At 37.3% G+C, this 21,435-nt stretch overlaps 1 protein-coding gene across 4 annotated transcripts in view; it reads right to left on the bottom strand.

The window, feature by feature from the left end:
* The window catches only part of LOC131035899 (structural maintenance of chromosomes flexible hinge domain-containing protein GMI1), a 254,949-nt gene that overhangs the window by 150,419 nt on the left and 83,095 nt on the right, over window positions 1–21,435 (bottom strand). For 3 of the 4 annotated variants that reach the window (XM_057967666.2, XM_057967665.2, XM_057967667.2), the window contains 3 exons: window positions 13,063–13,118; window positions 12,842–12,947; window positions 12,470–12,538 (listed from right to left, as the gene is read on the bottom strand). In XM_057967666.2, the coding sequence (XP_057823649.2) occupies window positions 12,470–12,538; window positions 12,842–12,947; window positions 13,063–13,118 (231 nt within the window). The other variant, XM_057967668.2, reaches the window with a different exon arrangement.

Raw genomic sequence — 21,435 nt, 5'->3', positions numbered from 1 at the left:
CTTTACTTGTTGAGCGATCTGCCTTGCTCGAACCACTTTGTATAGATAGATCTGATGTTGTTTGAGTGTTTTCACCATGGTGTCCACAATCTGATTACATTGGAATGGAGAAGCTGCACTTGGATTCAATTCTGTAGTGGAAATTGTTTCTGCAACATCTAATAGTGGAGGAAAATATGGCTTCAAAAGTTCCACATTGAAGACTGGATGAAGACCCCGAAATGGGGGTAAATTAAGCTCAAAAGCATTATCACCAACTTGCTTGATGATTGTGTATGGTCCATAACACAAAGGACGAAGCTTCCTATTGGCACCTTGCAATCGTTCCTTCTGAATATGCAGCCACACCTTGTCCTCGACTTCAAAATTATGAGTACGATGCTCATCATGTCTCTCCTTATATTTCTTATTGGTATGCTCCAAGATTTCATGGACATGTTGTTGCAGATGATGAATTCTATCAATGAACTCAGCTGCCTTATCTTCCTCCTTACCAACACGTGGAAGCAGATCAGGTTGAATAAGTGGTATGGCAACATCCATGGGTGTAAGTGGCTGATAACCAAGACAAACCTCAAATGGACCATGACCAATGGAACTGTGGATTGCCCTATTGTAGCTATGTTGAACGTATGGAAGAATTTCATCTCATGTGCAGGGATGTTTTGAGTGATACATGCATAGGATGTGAATGATCATCCGGTTCACTACCTTTGTCTGGCCATCTGTTTGAGGATGGAAAGCAGTAGACTTTGTTAATTTTGTGTCCATCTTTTCCCATAATTTGGACCAAAGCTTACTAAGAAACCTGTTGTCCCTATCTAAAATGATGGTATTCGGCAAACCAAAATAAACCCAAATGTGTTCAAAGAAAAGCTTTGCAGTATCCTCTGCAAAAATTGTTTCTGTACAAGCCACTATTACTGCCATTTTTGAGAACCTATCTACCACAACATACACACAATCGTGGCCTCTTTTGGTGGTAGGAAGACCAGACATTAAGTCCATAGAAACGGAATGTCAAGGTTTTTCAAGAACAGGAAGTGGTGAATACAATCCAAGTTTACGATTGGCAGGGTTAGCTATAGCACATGTGGTACAAGCTTGAATATATGAAATGACATCATTTCTCAACTTTGGCCAATAAAAATACCTCTGAAGTATAGCAGTAGTCTTACCTATAACAAAGTGACCAGCAACCTTACTATAGTGAGCCTCCCATATCAACTTTTTGCGTTCTGCATTGGGCACATAGATTTGGCCAAGGTGGCAAAGCATTCCATCCTACAAATAGAAATCATTCACTTGATGTCCCTTCAACAATTGATTATAAACATCTGCAAATTCAACATCATTCTCATACAAGCAAGCCCAGGCTTCAGTTTGATAACCACACGAGTCCAATACCATACTGATAGCTGCAATCAGAGGCCTACTCAAACAGTCTGCTACTTTGTTAGTGCTTCCCTTCTTGTGGTGAATATTGAGATGAAATTGTTGCAGGTATGCTGACCATCGTTGGTGTCGATCGTTCTGCAACTTCCCTTGTGTTTGTTAAGAATTGAAGAGGTTTGTGATCTGTGTGGATGACAATCTCCTTACCCAAAATATAATGTTTCCACTGCTTACAGGCTTGAACAATAGCATACAGTTCCTTGTCGTAAGTGGCATATCGACGCACTTTATCAGAAAAAGTCTGACTATGATATGCAACCGGGTGACCATGCTGCATAAGGACAGCTCTCCAAGGCATACTCTAATGCATCAGTTTGTATTTCAAATGACTGTTGCACGTCAAGAAGAGATAAAATTGGTGCAGAACATAATCTTCTTTTTAACTCCTCGAATGCTTCCTGTTGAGCACTTGTCCATTTAAACTTTGCCTGTGCTCCTCCCCGCAATGATTGATTTAGAGGCCAAGACAAATGGGAAAATCCCAACACAAATCTGCGATAAAAGTTTGCCAATCCAAGGAAACTTCGTAACTCTGTGAGATTTCTAGGAGATGGCCAGTGCTTAACTACTTGTATCTTCTTCGGGTCAACATGGACACCCTCACTGTCAATAGCATATCCCAAGTATCTGATACTCTGCATACCAAAAGAGCACTTTTCTTTGTTTGCATAAAACCCATGATCTTGTAAAGTTGAGAGAATATTTTCCACATGTTGCAAATGTTCATCCCAAGTTTTGCTGAAAATGAGTATGTCATCCACATATACCACCACGAAAAAATCAGTGAATGGCCTGAGTACATCATTCATCATTCTCATGAATGATGTTGGGACGTTTGTTAGATTAAAAGGCATCACTAGCCACTCCAACAGTCCCTCTTTAAATTTGAAAGTTGTCTTCCACACATCAGCTGAGTCAATTGGTACTTGATGGTATCCCGATTTCAAATCAATTTTTGTGAAGAATCGGGCCCCTCTAAGCTGGTCCAAGAGGTCATCTATCCGGGGAAGTGGATACCTATTTTTGACTGAAATTTTGTTCAAGGCCCTATAGTCAATACAAAGTCTCCAAGTTCCATCCTTTTTCTTTGCCAGAACAATGGGACTACCACAGGGTGATGCACTTGGACGAATATGTCCTTTCTCAATCAATTCTTGTATTTGCCTATTAATTTCATCGTTTTCTAATACTAATCTACGATAGACTGGTTCATTAGGCAATGGAGTTCCTAGTATCAAATCAATAGTGTGTCTTACTTGGCAGTGTGTAGGTGCCCCAATTGGCAACTTAAACAAATTCCCATACTTTATCAAAATTTCGTCCATTGATTTTTTTTTTTGTGTTGTGGTGTTTGTGATGGTATTGGAATTATATACAGACTTCCTTTCTTCTTCAGAACGAATCATTAATAATATGAATGTTCCTGATTTGGCAACCAACCTCCTACATTGCTTAGCACTAATCAAAGAGGTAGTGTATGCAGGGCTTACCTCTGGTATTCGGTATTTCTGCTCACCTAATCTGATTGTCACGCTGCGAAGTCTGGATTCATAGACACCATGGCGCTGGTACATATATGGTTGTCCCAACAAAACATCACAAACGTCTAAAGGAGCCACAACACAGATTACTTCATCTTTAAAAGGCTTTATAGAGAAGGAAATGCGACATTGCTGGTGCACTTGGATATCTCTCCCTTGACTTACCCATCTGTTGACGTGTATTTTGTACACAGCCAAACACAGAATAAAATACCTGAAGGGTACCTTATCCTCTCTTGAATAAAGCCTCCGAATGCTGAAGATGTCGCGAAAAGGATCAATCAGGATGACTTCAAGGTTCTTGTATGTAGGATCTCTACGTGTGGATAAGCTCTCTATGGTATGATGTGATTTGCTTGAATCACAAGGGGACTTACACTTGATGATTGAACGTCTGATTTGCTTTGAATATTGCTAGAACACAGGATTTCACTAGCTTTGATTTGAAAAAAGGAAAAAGGATGAGGGTGAGGAAAGGATCTAATTCTGATACTAAGAATATAGGAGCAATGAATGATCTTTGATGAAATTCTAACTAAGTCTTGTTTTGACATCACAGGACCATCTCCACAAGGTTAGTGCGATCTTCGAAGGAAAGCTTTATGATGTTCAAATCATCACTACAGGCATAGACACCATCAGGCTGATGCATATCAATGAAGAAGCGACAATTGAAGTTAAGCTTAAGCTGAATGATTCCAGTTGACTACACAAGGCAAGTCTGCAATCAACAAACTGCTAGTAGTATGGATATACGAATTTCACCATCAATCAAGCACATTTCTTCCACTCATCTAATAACATGAAATCAAATATGAGAAGTATAGAGACCATGCAAATTGTCGAATCGACCCATAAATTTCACCATTTCTTCAATGAAGTTTTACAAGTCTTTTACAACAACATCTTGGCAACAATCTTTGCCTTCTCTCTCTACTCTACTCTAATTGCTATTCTATCAACTGACTAATCACCTTCTAACTACTCTCTATTCGCTAACTTCTTTCTAACTGCTTCCAACTGCCTTTAGAAAATGAAGAGTTGGGGCTTATATAGTGTCCTTAATACAATTCGATGGCTCAGATGAATTTGAGATCAATGGCCAAGATTCAACAATGAAAACCCTAATTAGGGTTTGTTACAACCATTACATAACATTTAATGCTTGACCAATGATAAAATTACATTTTAAGGACACATGTCTTCTCTGGAAAATTCGACCAATAGATAGCTGGGGTAGGTACATCGAAGTTTGTGCCACCTCCCATGAGTTGGGTACATTGAATCAGGACATGCTGAGGTGAACCACACCGACTGGAGAAGTGATGACTGGGATGCCAACTCGTCTGACACTTGGTTGATGCCAATTTGATGTTGCTGAGAAGCTAGCTTTAATTAACTCTTCTGAAACTATCTGCTTCTTCAACGAACCCTTGCTCTGACTTACTTTGTCTTTGATGTGCAGGATGATGATGTACCTCGCCTTGGAATGCTGGATTGGAGAAGGCCATCCTTGTTGATGCTAGACTGGAGGAGGTCGCCCTTGTCCTTGCTTGATCGTCTTTCATGAGAACCTGTCGGCTTGTAGATCCTCCGAGCTTTGGAGTTGCCATCTTGATACCTACACAACATTTCAAAATTAGTAATATATCTTGAAGTCTAGAAATTAAACTTAAAAGGAAGATTTAAGATTTTAATTAGGAAACTTCATGATAAATCTTGAGTTATCATTTCCTAATTAACTATGCAATACTTAGATTTTTCCAAAACAAATGCCCAAAAATCAAACTTTGAACAAGGATGCTAGGATAATTTTGCCATACCTCCTCTTGAGTATTAAACTCTAAGAAATGATGTTAAAAAAGGATTTTGCTAGGCAAAATTTAAATCAAAATTCTCCCTTGGATGAACTGTGCCTCCTCTAGCTTCAAAAAGAATAGACTCCACCCTCTTTGATCTTCAACACTTAGTAGAGATTCGCTCCACTCTAGCTAGATTTCGCTCCTCCAATTCGCACTTCAACCTCTGGAAAATGGCCAAGACTCTTTCCAACCTCAACGCCTTAGCATACCAAGCCAAAACGATTCATAACATTGCTGATTCGTGGCATTCCAAATGGCAAAAAAACGTGGTTTTTTGAACAAACGTGGCCGCTGTTATAAAGCTAAAAACCGGCAATCTTAACCTCCATGTGGCGTGAAAGGTGTTTGAAAATGCATAAAAATAGGGAGGAATCCAAAACGCCTTCTATCTCCCAAAAAATCAACACAAAAATTTGCCTAAAATCCTCAAAAAAAAATGTTTTCCCTTGCAATTCGGGTTTTTTGGAACCAATAACAAGTTTAAAATGCATGAAACAATGAAAATCGGGTTTTTTGGAGCATATAACAGGTTTAAATTTCACTTTTTCAACATGTTGGGCAAAATCGGGATTTTTTGGCCAAATAGCAAGTTTAAAATTGTCAAAAATGCACTTTATAAGCAAAATCGGGATTTTTAGAGAGAGATGCAAGTTTTATGCACTTGTAAAAGGGAAATAAAACCCCTACAACAAGTTATAACTTACTTGCACATATGTAATAGGGGTTTAAAATCCCTATTACATGTAAAAACCATTAAAGTAGGGGTTTTTGGAGAGAACTACAAGTTTACTTGTAATTTAGCCAAAAAATCCCTATTTTAACTAAACAAGCCAAAAAACAATAAAAATAATAAAAACAACAAGGGGGAAATTTAAAACAAATTACAAGTTTTCATTTTTTAATAAAAGTGCACATGTAATAAGCTAAAAATTCCCCTACAAAGACCAAAACAATGGACATCATTAAAACTTGCAGTTTGAAGAAAATTCTCCACCTGCAGCAGGATTTTAAAACCCGAAATTGAAGGAAAGACATAGCAAATGAATCCAGAATTTGACGAAATTCGAAACGTAGTTCGAGGATGGACTAAGGATTAAGCCAGTCCAAGGATTAGTCGAAATTCTGCCTCGGGAAGAGTGCCATAGAGTAATTTTTTTCATTTTTTCACAAAATTTTTATGTAATGGTCCAAAAATGAGGACAACATTATGGTTCTGCAATCTTTTGTGTTGTGAGAGGGACTCTTGTGGAATTCACACCACATATTGTTCTCTTGCATCTTCTTCATACTCCATGCCTTTTTCGTTGGTGAATTAGGAGAAGATTCCTTGGAGGTTTGTTTCCACGTAATTTTGCTACCTTCACTCTTCCATCTGTTATTTGCGAAGTTATCCCTTCTTCCTTTCTGTTTGAATTTCTCCTCAAATTTTGTAGCAAATTTATATGCACTAGGTAAAGTCTCTATGTTCAGGAATTCCATTTCGGTTTGACTATACCTATGGAGTCCACTCTGATATTTTAAAACCCAGTGCTTCTCACAATCTTTGATGCCAAGTTTTGTTGTTAAAGCATGAAACAGATTAGTATATTCTTGAAGAATTTGCTCTTTTTTTCTGTCGAAGCAATTGCCACTGCATATATTTATGTTCATATGTATCTAAAGGAAAATATTCTTTCTTTATGTGCTCCATGAACACTCCCCATGTGGGTTTTTGATCAAAGATGAACGTAGTGCCCGTTTCTGCTGCCTTGGTTGCCAACTTCGCTTCCCAAGAATCTTTCACATGATTTTTATCTTTGAGAGGAGCAAAGTTATTTTCTCTTCATCTGAGAACTGGTGGACAAAGAAATACCTTTCCAGTTTTGAAACCCAGTCATCAACGGCATCTGCATCAATCTTTCCTTGAAAGGTGGGTATATCAAAATTCACTTGCACCTTGAATGTTGTATACCCTGTGAATGGTGGGTTTGCAGGTGACCCACGACTTTCCAGCATCTGCTTGAACTACTCCATCATTTCTTCTCGTTGTTTTGTTGGTGCATCTGCAACCAATGATTTAATGTCATCGACAGTCTGCAACTTAGCCATCTGCGATCTTGTGCGTCTCAAAGGAAGGTAGTCAGAAGGATTCCTTGTTTCCAACCCCAATCTTTGATATATTGATCGCGTGTGATATGACATACAGGAGCGAACTTTCTCTGATACCACTGATCCGAATTATGGATTCAGGCGACAACACCTAAGTGAGAACCTGCGGTATTGTGGATGAACAAGATAGCACAGAATTGAAGCAAGCCAAAAAGTAATCTATTCCATTCGAAAATCAAACATATAGTAGTTCATGAGATTCCAAGGGTCACACAAACCCCTTAAGAATCAAAGCCCAACAGTCACATTTGTTTATTACATAATAAAATCTAAAAACTACGAAAATTTCAAACAAACTATATGAAATTTTATCCTAACTTTAACTAGGCACAACTTTCTGCTCAGGACTCGAAATTACGAGCCGTTTAACTCATTGGAAAGGTCTCCAAGAGTTAGGAGCGAAGTCCGACACGCCAAACTTTCAAAGGCTGAAAATGCCCCGAAGGCCTTCAAAATTGACAATTACTAACATATAGAAAAACTAAAAAATATATATAAAAATATTTCAAATTTTCTTCTAATCATATGTTGTATGTAACATTGGGATAAATATGTAATGTTGATTTGCATAACGAAAAAAATATTTAATATTGGGAAAACTTAGTACCAAAAATTAAATGAAGGAAGAAATGATTTTGTAAGCTCAAGGTAATAGTCACATGGTTTACGTAATACTATGTAAAGTCCCCTTCTAGCCAGTGATCATTCCTGGTGGGGAATAGCCTATTCAGAAAGCACATAGGCTATTTTTGGCAAAATTAGGGTTTCCAACTTTCGAGTGGATTTTGAGTGGGAAGCAATTTGAGTTTGGAACTTCTATTAGGGAAGTTTTTTTAGGTTTTCAGAGAGCTACTCGATGATATGGCATGCATTCAGTTCTGAGAGGACATCTGAACTTACTATTTTTAGTAAGTTGGTGGCAACTGACCAGATTTTGAGGGTTTTCTAGGGTTGTTGAGCTCTCTCACTAGGTTCGAGGAGCATGTCTTTCGGAGATGATTTCATGACTTACTATTTATAGTAAGTATCAGTTCAAGTAGTTCTATTTTTAGCAGGGCAATTCAGAGCTCCAGTTTAGTCCAACTGTTGGTTCAGCACTTCAATCCTCAATTCATTTGGTATTGAATAGTATTTGGCTTGCAGAATGATTTATTAAATATTAACACTGCATTCTAAGGTTAATATTTAATTATTATTATTTGGGTGACTTTGGGAAATAGAAGCTTATTTTATTTAAATGATTTTATTAATTTTCCCTAAGTCAATGGCATAAGAGAAATAAAGCTTATTTCATGAGCTTATTATATTTATATTTGCAAGATTTTTCCAAGGCAAAGTTTGAACTTGCCTAGATGGAAGGGGACGCCATTTTGAAGGGAAAAATGAAATGAAATTCAGATGGGTTTGGGCGCCTTTGGGGTGAAATGAAATGAGATGTGATTTAGGCGTATTTGGTGTGCATTTGCATTTGAATTTGGTTCAACAAAAGTTATAAATAAGAGCCTTGGGCTCTCATTTTTGGCATCTTAAAGAAATCATATTGTTATGTTGTCCGAATTGTGAGTGAACTTGAGCTTCGAAGTTGTGGCTCCCTAGTTTAGCCAATTTCGTACTTGAAACATAGTACCTAGCTGAGTGTTGGATTGTGGTGTAGTTTGAATGTACATTTTTCATATTTCCTGTGAGTGGTGTGGATTTCAATGTTGCTGGTTTTTGGTGTGGTTGAAGCAAAGATTCGATCTTACCCCCTACCTGTGCGACCTATCATTCTGGGTATTGGCTCGAAATATTTTTGTGCATTTGGCAATATGATTTGTAAGTTTTTAGCCCCTGGTTTGGAGTCTTTAATTTTATAATACAAATCGTACATTTCCAGCATAGGCGTACTTTTTGTGGGTGCATTGGGATGTCTGCTATGTGTTTGGGGGCATATTGAAGCTCATTTCCAATTTGTTCTTAGTCGCTTTATGCCTAGTGTCAGTTTAGGTGTGTCGTGAGGTGTTTTGGGTGAGTTTGGAGCGAGTTGGGAGCATTTTGGTGTGGTTTGGGGTTGCTGATTATGCATTTCCAGCCTGCTGTTATCTATATCGGATTTTCGAAAGTTGATGTTTGACTGAGTTCTTGCGAGTGAGTGTAGTTTGAGCTGGTTTTGGTGGTAGTTATCTTTTGTGATCAGCATTGTTCTTCTATTGTATCTTTCCTCTCTTTTTGTAAGGTTGAATAGTAGTACTATCAACCACTTATAGATTGTAAAGCATACCCACTAAAAAGTGGAAGAGGCTAGCTTGCCGCCTACTTTTGATATTTGTAATTTAGTCCTCCCGCTGCATAAGCGATCGAGTGATATTTGTTTGTAATGATCCTCCCACAGCATAAGCGGTTGAGTTGAGCTTTATTGTAAGTGTTCATCCTCCCACTGAGATACGCGGTAGAGTGATTCGTAGCTTGGCTCTGTTCTTGTTGCACCTTGGGTGGTTTATCACCAAGCTTTATAGTTTTCTATCCCGCTGAAAAGTGGAAGGGGTTGGCTTACCACCCATCATTGTAATCAGTTCTTTCAGCAGTTGGCATCTAACAATCCCCTCCTACCATATGCTCTCACCCTCCCAGTTTGGGCTCTCGATGATCAAAAGGTGTAAGGTTCTTTTCAGTTGATTTGGATTGCATTCCTCTAACCCTAACAAGTGTTGTTGTGCTTCTAATCTTATTGAAAAATCCAAAAAAAATTGTTAGAGGATATTACATACTACTTGGTGGTTTTGAGGATATTACATACTACTTGGTGGTTTTGTGGGATGTAATGATTGCAACTTGCTTGTTCACATGGAGTGCATTTAGAGAGCTTGATGTTTCAAATGTATTCACAATGACTATACAAATGTATGATAATCATTGTTCATGAGATAATAGATGAGGATGAATGCTTTTGGAGGCTGAGATTTTCCCTCTTGATAGTTTTCGCAAGGTATATCTCGTGTAATCTTGATGGTATGTTTGTCTATGTTCTTTTGCATGTGGATTCTAAATACTTGTTTGTATGAATTTTTCTCTTTGGATTATGTGGAAGTAGTCCTACATGGCTGTAAATTTCCTTTCAGTTTTTTGTCAACATTTAAAAGGTTCATCCCTTTTCTTATTTTCCTTTTTTTTCTTTTTACAAATTTTGTTCATTTTTCCCTCTTATTATAGGGTTTTATTATTTTACTTTTTTGGTTACTTAACATAGCTAGAGTTTGTTTTGTATTATCTTTATTTTTTGGTTTTCCCCTTCTTTTTGGGGGGTCTTTGATACGGTTTGAAAATCAGATTTTGTTTGAGATTTGGAATCAAGAAACGGAAAGTAGGTGGTTAGGCTACGAATCCTGCTTGTGAGCATAAAACCTCAAGGGGCCATGTACAACTGCTTATTTGGCCTCAAATTTAACGTTGCAACGGTTCCTATAAGCGATAATTTCCTATGTGATAAAGCAGAGTCTGAGGTTATACAACTGGCTAATGTGCTCATTACTTCATATGAGCTGAGAATTAGGAAACAAAAGGAATGCAGCTGCAACAACAACTGTAATATGTGTGTCTCCTAAGAACTTAACAATGAGATCTTGCATTAGCCCACATATGCAAGGCTCTTACACCGTGAATAGTTCTCATTTTTTTTAATTGAAAATCAATATCCAAAAAAGATAAGTTTGGTTACAATTTTGTGACCAGGGTGGTCACATCAACTAATCCCCAACCAGGCAATACACAGGTTACAAACAAAATATATATCGATCAGTACATCATGGCATACGTATAAGAGTTCAGAAAAATGAATTACAAAGCATGTTCATTCACTATCATTATCCTTCTTCATTCTCTTCCTCATCATTTTGTCCTCCATTATTCAGCTTTTCTTTGCCTTTGCCTTTGTCTTTTTGCTTTGGTTGCACCCTGTTGAGCTGGAATGAGTCAATACCACAATATGTACCAACAAGGGGGGAAGACCTTTCCCAGCTTGACTTCTTGTTCAGACCTTTAGCATAACCAGCAATGACTTCAAACCAAGACACTTTATATATCCCAACCTATTATGTTACCCATAAACAAAGACCAAATAGTGAAAGCTTATTTGCACTGGAAAACTATAGTAAAGCTATCTTCTATAACATAATTGGACTACTCGACAAGTTTCTAAAAACTCGCGAGTTTTTTTGGCCGGCGAGTAGTAACACCACTGACTCACAAAAGAAACTTGCTGAGTTCTTGGGAAAAACTCACCCAGTTTTTGGCAGGTTTCTAGAAAAAACTTGGCTGCATTAAAAAAAGAGGCCCAAACATATCAAAAAATTATCTATTTTTTTTTCTCATGTCAGTCTCATTCTCTTCATCAGAATATAAACATGAAATATAACATTTAAGTATAAGTCTTTTTCCTTTCTTAAACTTTTAAGTTATATTTCATGTATATATTGGCAGGAAGTTTGAGAGTGGTTTTAGATCTCTAGGAGTTATAATGCAAATTCTAGGTTTTAAAAGATCTTTCAAATTTTCAGACTTGGTCAAATTTCGGTAATTAGTATGCTACTCTCAGCATTCTCTCGCTCTCTCTATCTCTCTCACTTTATATGCCCAGAATTTTAGACCTATCTATCTCCCTATCACTCTTCCTCTATCCCCCTCTCTACAACTCTCCATCTCACTCTCTCCTCGCTCCCCCAAGATCTAGACCTATCTCTCTACGCCTCTACTTCTCACCCTCAGAACCCCCGAGGGGTGCTACCCTCAACCTAATTTAATTTTGCAGATGCTTGGGGGCAAAGTTGGGGTGGAAATACCCCAAATCTCAAAAAATTTGCCATCAAAATCTTATGTCAGCCTTGTAGTTCATCCAATTGTGAGCGCAATTAGAGCTTCTTTGAGGCCATCCACACAAACAAGAGGAGCAAGTTAGCTCAAAAACGCCTCAATGACCTTGTCTTTGTGAAATATAATCTTCGATTGTGCATAAGGAAGGTAGAGGAAGCACCAACTAGTGCAACTGATTTGAATCATATAGATCCTTACAGTGATTGGACATCACAAGAGCAACCTCCATTGTTTACATAGGACGACAACAATGATTTGGAGAAGTGGGCTATGGAGGAGGAGAGGGGTGGATTTGGTTTCACACTGGATGACATTGAGGAGGATGAGGAGTCATTGTCACTGCCAAGTGCAGCTAGAGGCAAAGCTACATCCAGAATGGAGGACGAGCCACGGCCTAAGCCAGTCATACTGGGAGAAACAATTTTGAGCAGTCTCAAGATGTATATTCAAAACACAAATATAACTGTAACAAATATAGCTCTAATAAAAACATTTCAACATAAAAGTTAGCCACATAGACCAACTTTGTGTGAAAACATTGATAAAATAAACAGTAAGTCTTGTCTAACTTGAAAAAACTTTTCAAATCAAACTGCCATATTGCTACAATATACATACCTTAGTGAAACTACCATGGGGAGACATTTTTCTTTCTTCTTGCGAAACCTCTCTTATCTCCCCTGGTGTCTGAAAGTACATTGCTTATTAGAAGCCATTAACATATCTTACTCGTATCTATATAGTTGAATACAAAATTCAAGATGGATAACAATGCAAAAATAAACATATTATCTGTAATTTTTTATCCTAAACAACCCAGAATATACATCTATTCCATATTCCAGGAACTATGCAAGAAACCACTAATTTCATATTCCAGCTTTCATGCTGACAGAAATGGCTAACAAGCTTTTGTGTTCTTACCTCTAGAAAATAAAACACACAAATCTATCCTTTCACTTGCAACAGAACCAGATGGAAGGTTCTTACCCTCCAGATTCGATCTGATTTTGACCTCTGTACCAACGAATCCTTTTCCAGCCTTAGGGTGACAACTTTCTTTGATGTTTTTGTTTTGGATGACACCATAACTACACTGGAAAAGTCAACATTTAAAACATCAAAGGAAATCATTGTCTGGTTGTCAATTTTTTCATTATTTTACCAAGAAAATACTTATTTGCACAGAATTTATAAATATCAAGCCATACCTTCCCAGATGCATGGAAGCTGCAACACCCCCAAATCCATACATTCCAAAGAAAGGCTGTAAGAAAAACAGGCATGTGATAACATCTGTCACTATACTGCAGGAAATTTGTAAATCAATAGTTGAAACTTGAAAGGAATGGTATTCCCCGAAACAAGAGAATTTTATTACCTTCAGGTATTAAAAGAAATATCTAAGAATTAAAAATACACTTCACGATGTTATATTTTGATTTTGCATAACGGAATTCTTGTTATTAAGCTCAGAAAAAACTTTACCATGAAACCTCCATCACAGATCACAAAGTGTTGCAAGAGTACAGATTTCAATTTCAGCTAAAATATTTTGTTAGTATCAATTATGTTTAAATCAAATGTACTACAGGAACTCTGTAAATCAATAGTTAAAACAAGTATAGAATCCTGAAACCAAATAATTCTATAATGATCAAGTACAAGAATAATAAGTATCTAAACATTTTACACTTCACAAAGTCATCTTTCAATTCAGAAATACATAACAGAATTATTGTTTTGCACGTGGAAAAATCTCTACCTTGAAATCTGCATCAAAGATAATAGATCGTCGCAACAGTACCAAACTTCAATATAAGCTAAGAGGTTAAATATTCATTACTGTGTATTCCCTATAAACATATAGTTTCAAAGTATACTCTAGCAGATAAATACAGAGATACAGAAAAATGAATATGTACATTGTAAAATTTTGTTTAAAGTTGAGAGTCAAGAAACAAATAGGACTAGTACAGACCAACAGAGTTTAGTTGTTAACCTTGCACTTCCTCAAAATCCTACATCCTCAACAACAGTTAAAAATCCAAAATTAACTATTTAAGCACTTCCACAACATATCAACTAAAAAATAGAAGCCAATTCATTCTTTTCTCATTGACTACAAATTTCTACCCCTCACTTTTCTGTTAGCTTCCAATTTGCTTTGGTGGACCAAACCTTTCTTATTGCTCAAAACCAGTGGTAAAAGGAGACAAAAAATTGTGAAAAGATGTGAAACATTATATTTCTGTCACTTATTTCTTACAAGGATGACTTAAAATTTATCTTCTAACTCATCCATTGAAATGGTTACGTTATTATAAATCCTTCCGTGTTTATGGTTTTGCAGTTCACATGATATCTATTGTGTCATCCTTCAGTGTTTAGGGTTTTACAGTTCACATAATATCTATCGTATCATTTATGATGAGATTAAGCCTATAAAACCTTGGGAAGAGCAAATTTGTAAATTATGATAGTCCACAGAAATTGAATACAAGGAGCATTCTTTTCTTATTTATCCTAGCCTTACAAATATCAAGGAAGAACTTCCTCAATTTGTTTATAGATTTTCCAAAGCTCTTGGAACATTCATAGGGTTGTGGTGTATTGATAAAAAGGTACATTTGTAAACAAAGTGAAACACATTCAAATCGAAATACTGTAATAATGCAACCCATAATTTCAAAGATAAGATGTATGTGTACTTTCACATTCAAAACTAGAGCATGTTACTCCTAAAGTCACTGTATGCAAGGTGATGTTCCCAATCGCACTTAAAAAAATAGAAAACTTGTTGGAACATAAGCAAAATAAATTACTGTTTTTGTTTTTAACATAGTCATTTATATAAGCAATGTCTTAAAACATAAGAAATCTTTCATGTTCAAGGGTTGTTAGTTCCTAACAGTAATATAAGACTGGAGAAATGGTCGGCACCAAAGGAGGGTATAAAATTGAATTTTGATGGGGTTTTGAAAGGGAACCAGGTATTGAACATGCAGGGTTTGTGCAAAAAGACTCAAAAGGTGACTTTATACTTGGGAGCTCAAAACATTTGGATGTTAAAACCATTAATGAAGTAGATGTAAGGCCCTTCTTGCAGGAGTTTGGGCTGCATATCTGTCTGGATATATGAATTTGGTGATAAGAGACTCACAAATAGTGAATGCAGTGAATAAGGAAATTGAAAGCTCAGGGCAAGTTTTGAAATAGCATTAAATTAAAAAGACATTTGAAAGCTTCCACGTGATACATTCCTGCAGGAAGCAGTACTATGTTGCAGATTATTTGGGCAGTGAATCTATAAGACAGAGATTGAAAAATTATAAGTATAGATGTTAAGGATTGAATAAATTTATCCAACCTCCTCCTATATGATTGTCCACCTTGAATTATTAACTAACAATACCACCATAGTTGGTCATAAAAACTGAAGTTTATAAGATATCGTGTGTTCAGTGCAGCTGTCCATTTGCAAATATATGGTGTCAAGGTCAATTTCAATGTGAAATCTCATTAGTACATGGAATGGTGGTGTTGTGCCTAAGATATTTACAATGGGCAGACTTGGTATAGTGGTGAGGTACATATCTTGTGTCATTTGTTTGGTTGTGTTTACAACAAGAAACATTGGTGGTTCCTATGTTTGGTCGGAAATATTGTGTTAATGGCAGCTGACAACAGCTCTTGGGATCCTCTTTCCCAAGGTAAAGTCACTATTTATAGGCTACGAAAATAACTTAATTGCAAGAATGTTGGTGATATGAAGGCATCTACTTGACAATGGTATGGTGTGAATGAGAACCTCCATTTCAGAAGATTCTAAATGGAATTTAAGCAAGTTATGTAAGATATTGAGATACATGAGAGTATCCATACGAGGTAATAACTAGTCTATCCTAGGAGGATGTGCTTGAGGAGGTTGTGGCAGAAGAAAACATATGCAACCCTTATCTGACAAGGGTAAAGCAACATTGGGAGTTACAAGGGTGGCATTACGTCTATACATAAGAAAGTTAAAACTTTAATGATGAAGATCCAAACACGAGAATTTTTTTCAAGATCTTCAGATGGTAACAAAGAAAATGGTAGATTGACATCTTGCGAGAAAATGACAAGACGGTAAAAGCAGTAAGGCCTGCTGAGTTAATCAATGGAATAAAATTTAACAATTTAGATAGTACTGATGTATTGGATTCTATGGTAGAATTGTTGGTTTTAAGGAGTTGCTGGTATCAGTATACATGTTGTAAGGTGTTAGTAGTAGTTGAGGTAGGGCCCACATCAATATAACCCCAATAAATTACTGAAAAAGAAAAGCAAATGATTATTTTGTTAAAAAATGTCCAATAGACCATTCGCCTCAAGAACAATACAAATCATGTCCTAATGACATGTTTTATGCAGAGATCTTATTACAAAATGATATACACAAGGTCCTTTTCCAATATCATTTCCTGTAATGTCCCCTTTCTAGCACATGTTGTATGATGTTGTCGTTAGCCTATTTCTCCATGGTCTCGTGGGCTAACTTGGACATTGAAAGGATCCAGAGGTTATTATGCCTAGGCATTTCCAATTTCAGTGAAAGATGCCGACTACTGAATGTAGCAATCTGACTTAGTTTTCTGATTCTGATTTCTTTGGCCAGCAATAGAGAGAATTGGTTTTATATGTTTGTTTTGTGGTTTTATGTTTGTTTTGTGTTTTCGCAATATATATATGCCTTGCAATTTAGACAATGCAATTCAATAAAAATGATAAAACATAAACTAATGACTGAAATTAAATTTCAGATTGACTGATTTTCTAACAGCAATTATCAGATGCCAATAAATAACGGAATTCATCAATGACATGCCAAAATTGGCCTACCAAGAGTCCAACGCCTTGCCTCGAGGGCTACTTTAATAGCTTAAATGAGTCCATATGCTGCTACAAGAGCTACAAATGTGTCCTAACTACTCCAATGAGTTGTATTCCTCTAAATAATAATTACCAAAAACAAATCTAACACAAATAGACCAAACTGCTGCTGATTCCCTAAAGCCCCCAGGAGACTTCACTGAAAATGGTCAATTTTCCACACTGATTTGCTCATATCTCTCTCCAAGGACTTCATAAGCCTAAAAGAATGATTCTAATCTTTATTCCTAATGCTGACAATGAGATTTGCACAAAAAAACCAGATGTAAACCCTCCCAAATTATTTTTTGTAAACTCCCAGGCAAGCTAGAAGTGTACGACTAGGCTGGGAGAGGCATGGCTGGCCACAAATTGCATTATTTCACCAAAATCTGCCCTCTAACTTCTCTGATCTGATTCTCATATTCAATTGCTGCTGTAAGTGTCAAAATTCTTCTAATTAGTCCCCTTGTTGGAGAGATATAAGCATTCCCACCATTCCAAATTGACAAAATATGAAAGGGTTTTCATCCTTTCACTCAAAAATGGAGGTCTACGTCCCCAATTCCAATCCGCACACCTGCAAAATTCGTTGCAGACCTGCAAAATAGTTTTCTTCTCAAAAATTCTCAATCACATAATGCAAAATGAACCCCCAATGCCTTCTCTTATGCTCCTTGCCCTAATTCGAACTCTTCTTGGCATCTTTTTAAAATTCCATTGGAATCTTATCCCCTCATAAGAGTTCGCCCACCTTGAGGATTGCTCTCTCATGATTAATTGACCACTTTTTAAGTTATAACACTTGCCAAGGGAATTGAGCCAAGGGGTAAATAAACTTATAACATTATAAAGTTACTTTTATTAAAATTTTCTAATAATAGAAAAAAGTAACTTATAAACTCTTATAAGCTTTTATAAGCTTTTATTATAAACTTTATTTAATAATTCTTCACCATGCTCCAAAACTTGCTAAATATAGCTCCTCTTGGTGAACCAAGCATCTCCTAACCCCATCATTTGGCTACGAAAACGGCTAACAGGCAAATCTAAGATTCTTGAGCTATCATTCGAAAAATGGGGACATGACATTCAGGGTAATCCCAGTTGATTTGATGCAGTTTTGTGGAACTTGCTATTTTTAGTAAGTCAACTAGCTAGGGCAGTGACTCGACATTTTCAATGCATTCATGAATGGCAACAATGTCAGTGATGATCGTTGAATACCGACTGGGTAATTTAATTCTAATTGGAGATATTTATTATTTAATGATAAAATTTAAGTTATAAAGTTAAATTAAAATATTTAACTTCATCGTTATTTACTAACTTTAGTGGGACCATAAAGTTAAGTGTTAAAAGTATCAAATGTCCTCTTTCTTTTAAAGGTACATGGGTTCCCTAATGGGGAGATTATAATATTAAAATAAAAAGTAATTTCTATTATCCCACATTGCCTATGTGTTGAGTTGACTTCCTTGGAAAGTGAATAAATAGAAGTTTTGAGAGCTCTTTCAGCATGCTGGGTTGAATGGATAATTTGTGAATTAATTGAAGAGCTCATCTGCAAGGTGTTGAAATGGCTAAAATCGCATTGCTACGACTCCATCTGGCCAACGCAGAATAGAATGATCTCGCCGAGTATCCTATCCTCTCTTGAGATAAGGAAATCCCTAATGTTGTTTCAATTTGATCAATGGGGACGACCTCAAGGTTTCGATTGTCAGGTCTTGACTGCAGGATAGCTCAACAGTCGATGTGATTTGTTGGGAGCACAAGGGGTCTTACATTTTGCAACAAGCTAGTCTGTTGTGATTTTCGGACTGCGAAATAAAATCAAAAGGAAAGGGTTCAGGGAGCCCAAGGACAAGGATGATAACAGTTGATGCAGCGGGTAGACAGATTTCGATAAACCAGTTCTTGTTTTGCTAGAGACACCCTCACAACTAGACAAGAACGGTGCAAGCTCCAGGGGATGAAGGATTTTCAGACCGGAGACACTCGTTTTAAGCACCCAATTCTGGCGCAGCCTAAGACGAACACCTGCAGTTGAACTAAGCACAGTTTGGGTTCAGACTAACCATGCACGGTGACCTACAATCAGCAGACCCCCAATGGTATGAACTAGAAATGCATCAAATACCCCTCTACACTTCACCATTAAAATCCATGCACTCTAAAATTTAACCAGCTGAAAGAAAACATGCAAATAGACTAAAACAAAGACAACAAACACCATATTTCAATGTTCATATATTTGCTTCAGCTACCATTACAACAATTTCTGCAACATCTATATGCTACTGCTAAAATCTAACCTATTCTAACTTCTAAAAACTAACTAAAAAATTCTAATTATCTAACCTTCTAACCCTTTACAAAAGAAAGGCCTCTGCCTTTTATAAATTTTTACAATATGAATCAGCGGCTAGGATGGACTACATCCAAGGGTCATTCACCTGCCTTCCAGAAGTTGGCAGCTTTAACCCATGCCCACTCAATTTTCAGTTATCCTCTCAACTACTATCCCAACTGCCTACCACTATTTGGCTTTAATTTGGGTCTATCCGGTAGTTGGACATAACTGACATGTGTCCCCTCTGTTTTAAAATATCTTGCGCGGGACCCACAAGCAGTTTCACAATAAAACAATTTCAGTTCTTAAAACTGAATTCCTGGAATTAAATCGAGTTGTGCACTTTTCTTGAGAACGCATGATTGTTGCATTCGAGGTGTTCTTTGGTCTTTGGTCCCGGTGACGGACTTTAGCTTGTTGTTCAGCGACATGCTTCCCAATGCCCAGTTCAGATCTCACGCTCCTGTAGCGCGTTCCTAAATCTTCTTCAGCCTTCAATGCCTGGCTCCTTCACGTTTCAGGCCTTCTCTTGGTTCTTTCCGATGACGTCTTGCAGCCTGTAAACAATTGATTTCACTTAAATAAATCAATTTTGAAAAATTAATTAAATTAATTTAACAAACATTAAATTTTTTAAACGTCTAGCTCAAGAAGCCCTTTGTGAGATGTAGCTTTAAATGTCTCACTTAAGAATGTAACTCACGATTCTGGCTCTTTGTGACACTTGGGCAATTTTGCAAAGTCTTTGTCCGTCAAACGCCTCTCCTTTCTTCGCGCGATTCTGCATTTCGGCACAAAGGAGGTGAATGCAAAATCACACCTTCCTCACGACTTCGGAATGCAAGGGCCTTTGTGCGAGGTTATGAAGTTAAAACGCCCTTGTCTCACACTCCCTAACAGGCGATTTCACGTTTTGGGAGGGTCTCTGCAAATTTAGAAATTGAAAACGCCCCTACTTCACGCGAATTCGGCCTGGAAGGGGGTTTTGAAAAGTTTTCAATTTAAACGCTTTCCCGCTTCCTCCGCGTTTTCTCCTTTTTGGGCTGGGGGAGGTTTTGTTAAATGCTAAAAGAACAACGCCCCTTTCTCTTAAAACACGCAAGGCCCTATTTTCGGGCTGAGAGAGGCATTCGAAAATGTCTTCAAGTTAAACGCTCTTTCAATATTTCCGCAATTTCAGCCTCAAGGAGGTTTTTTTTTAAGTTTTAAAATGCCTTACCTTTCGCAATTTCGGCCTAAATAGGCCTTTTGCAAACTTATGCGGAAATTAGTTTTTTTTACTTACTCTCCATTTTCGGGCCAAAGAGGCGTTTTGAAAAGTTTTTTAAAAATAAATGCCTTTCCTTTCGAAATTTTGGCCTGGAAGGGAATTTTGAAAAGTTTTAAGTTTAAGCGTTCTCCCTTCATTTCGCATTTTCGCGATTTTCGGCCTATTTGGTTATTTTGCGCGAATTTATGCTTTTGGGGGGTTTTCGGCTTAAGAGGTGAGAATGCAAGATTGTCCTTATCGTTCCTTAAAAATGCGATCTTTAACAGACTTCGGGCTATTGAAGAGTTTTGACACTCACTTTTTTGGCCTAGACGGGGGTTTTGAAAAACTTAGTTTGTATTTCGCTTTCTCATGTGATTTATCTAGAAAAATGATTCCTCCCGATTTTAGCTTCTCTCACAATTAGCTCCAAACACGATTTCGGGGTTGGAGCTCGCAATTTGGCCCCAGAGGCCGAATTTGGCTTTAGCGGCATTTGACCTAGGCTTTCTACTGCGAAGATCTCAGAGACGGGGGTCCCCGTTTTAAGAGAAAGGGGGCGAGGTGTGCAATACGCACAACACAAGGGTTTGTGAGGACGAAATCCCTCATGAATGACATTCTTCTCGCTGTTGCAAGACACTGTGAGGAGGATTATTGCTGTTTTCATTCAGGAAACACATTGGGCTTAGAAAGTCTTAGAATTTTCAAATAGAGAAGGGCAGATTTGGAGAAAGATTGTGTTGACGTGTATTTTGTACACAGCCTAACACAGAATAAAATACCCAAGGGTACCTTATCCTCTCTTGAATAAAGTTTCCGAATGCTGAAGATATCGCGAAAAGGATCAATCGGAGAAACTTCAAGGTTCTTGTATGTAGGGTCTCTACGTGTGGATAAGCTCCAGTGGTATGATGTGATTTGCTGGAATCACAAGGGGACTTACATTTGATGATTGAACTTCTGATTTGCCTTTGAATATTGTTGGAACACAGGATCTTACTGCCTTAGATTTGAAAAATGGAAAAAAGATGAGGGCGAAGAGAGGATCTAATCCTAATACTAAGA

Source organism: Cryptomeria japonica, chromosome 8 (assembly GCF_030272615.1).
Source record: "Cryptomeria japonica chromosome 8, Sugi_1.0, whole genome shotgun sequence".
Taxonomy (NCBI): domain Eukaryota; kingdom Viridiplantae; phylum Streptophyta; class Pinopsida; order Cupressales; family Cupressaceae; genus Cryptomeria; species Cryptomeria japonica.
The sequence above is the reverse complement of the archived record's forward strand: the minus strand, read 5'-3'. Positions and strand labels throughout refer to the sequence as shown.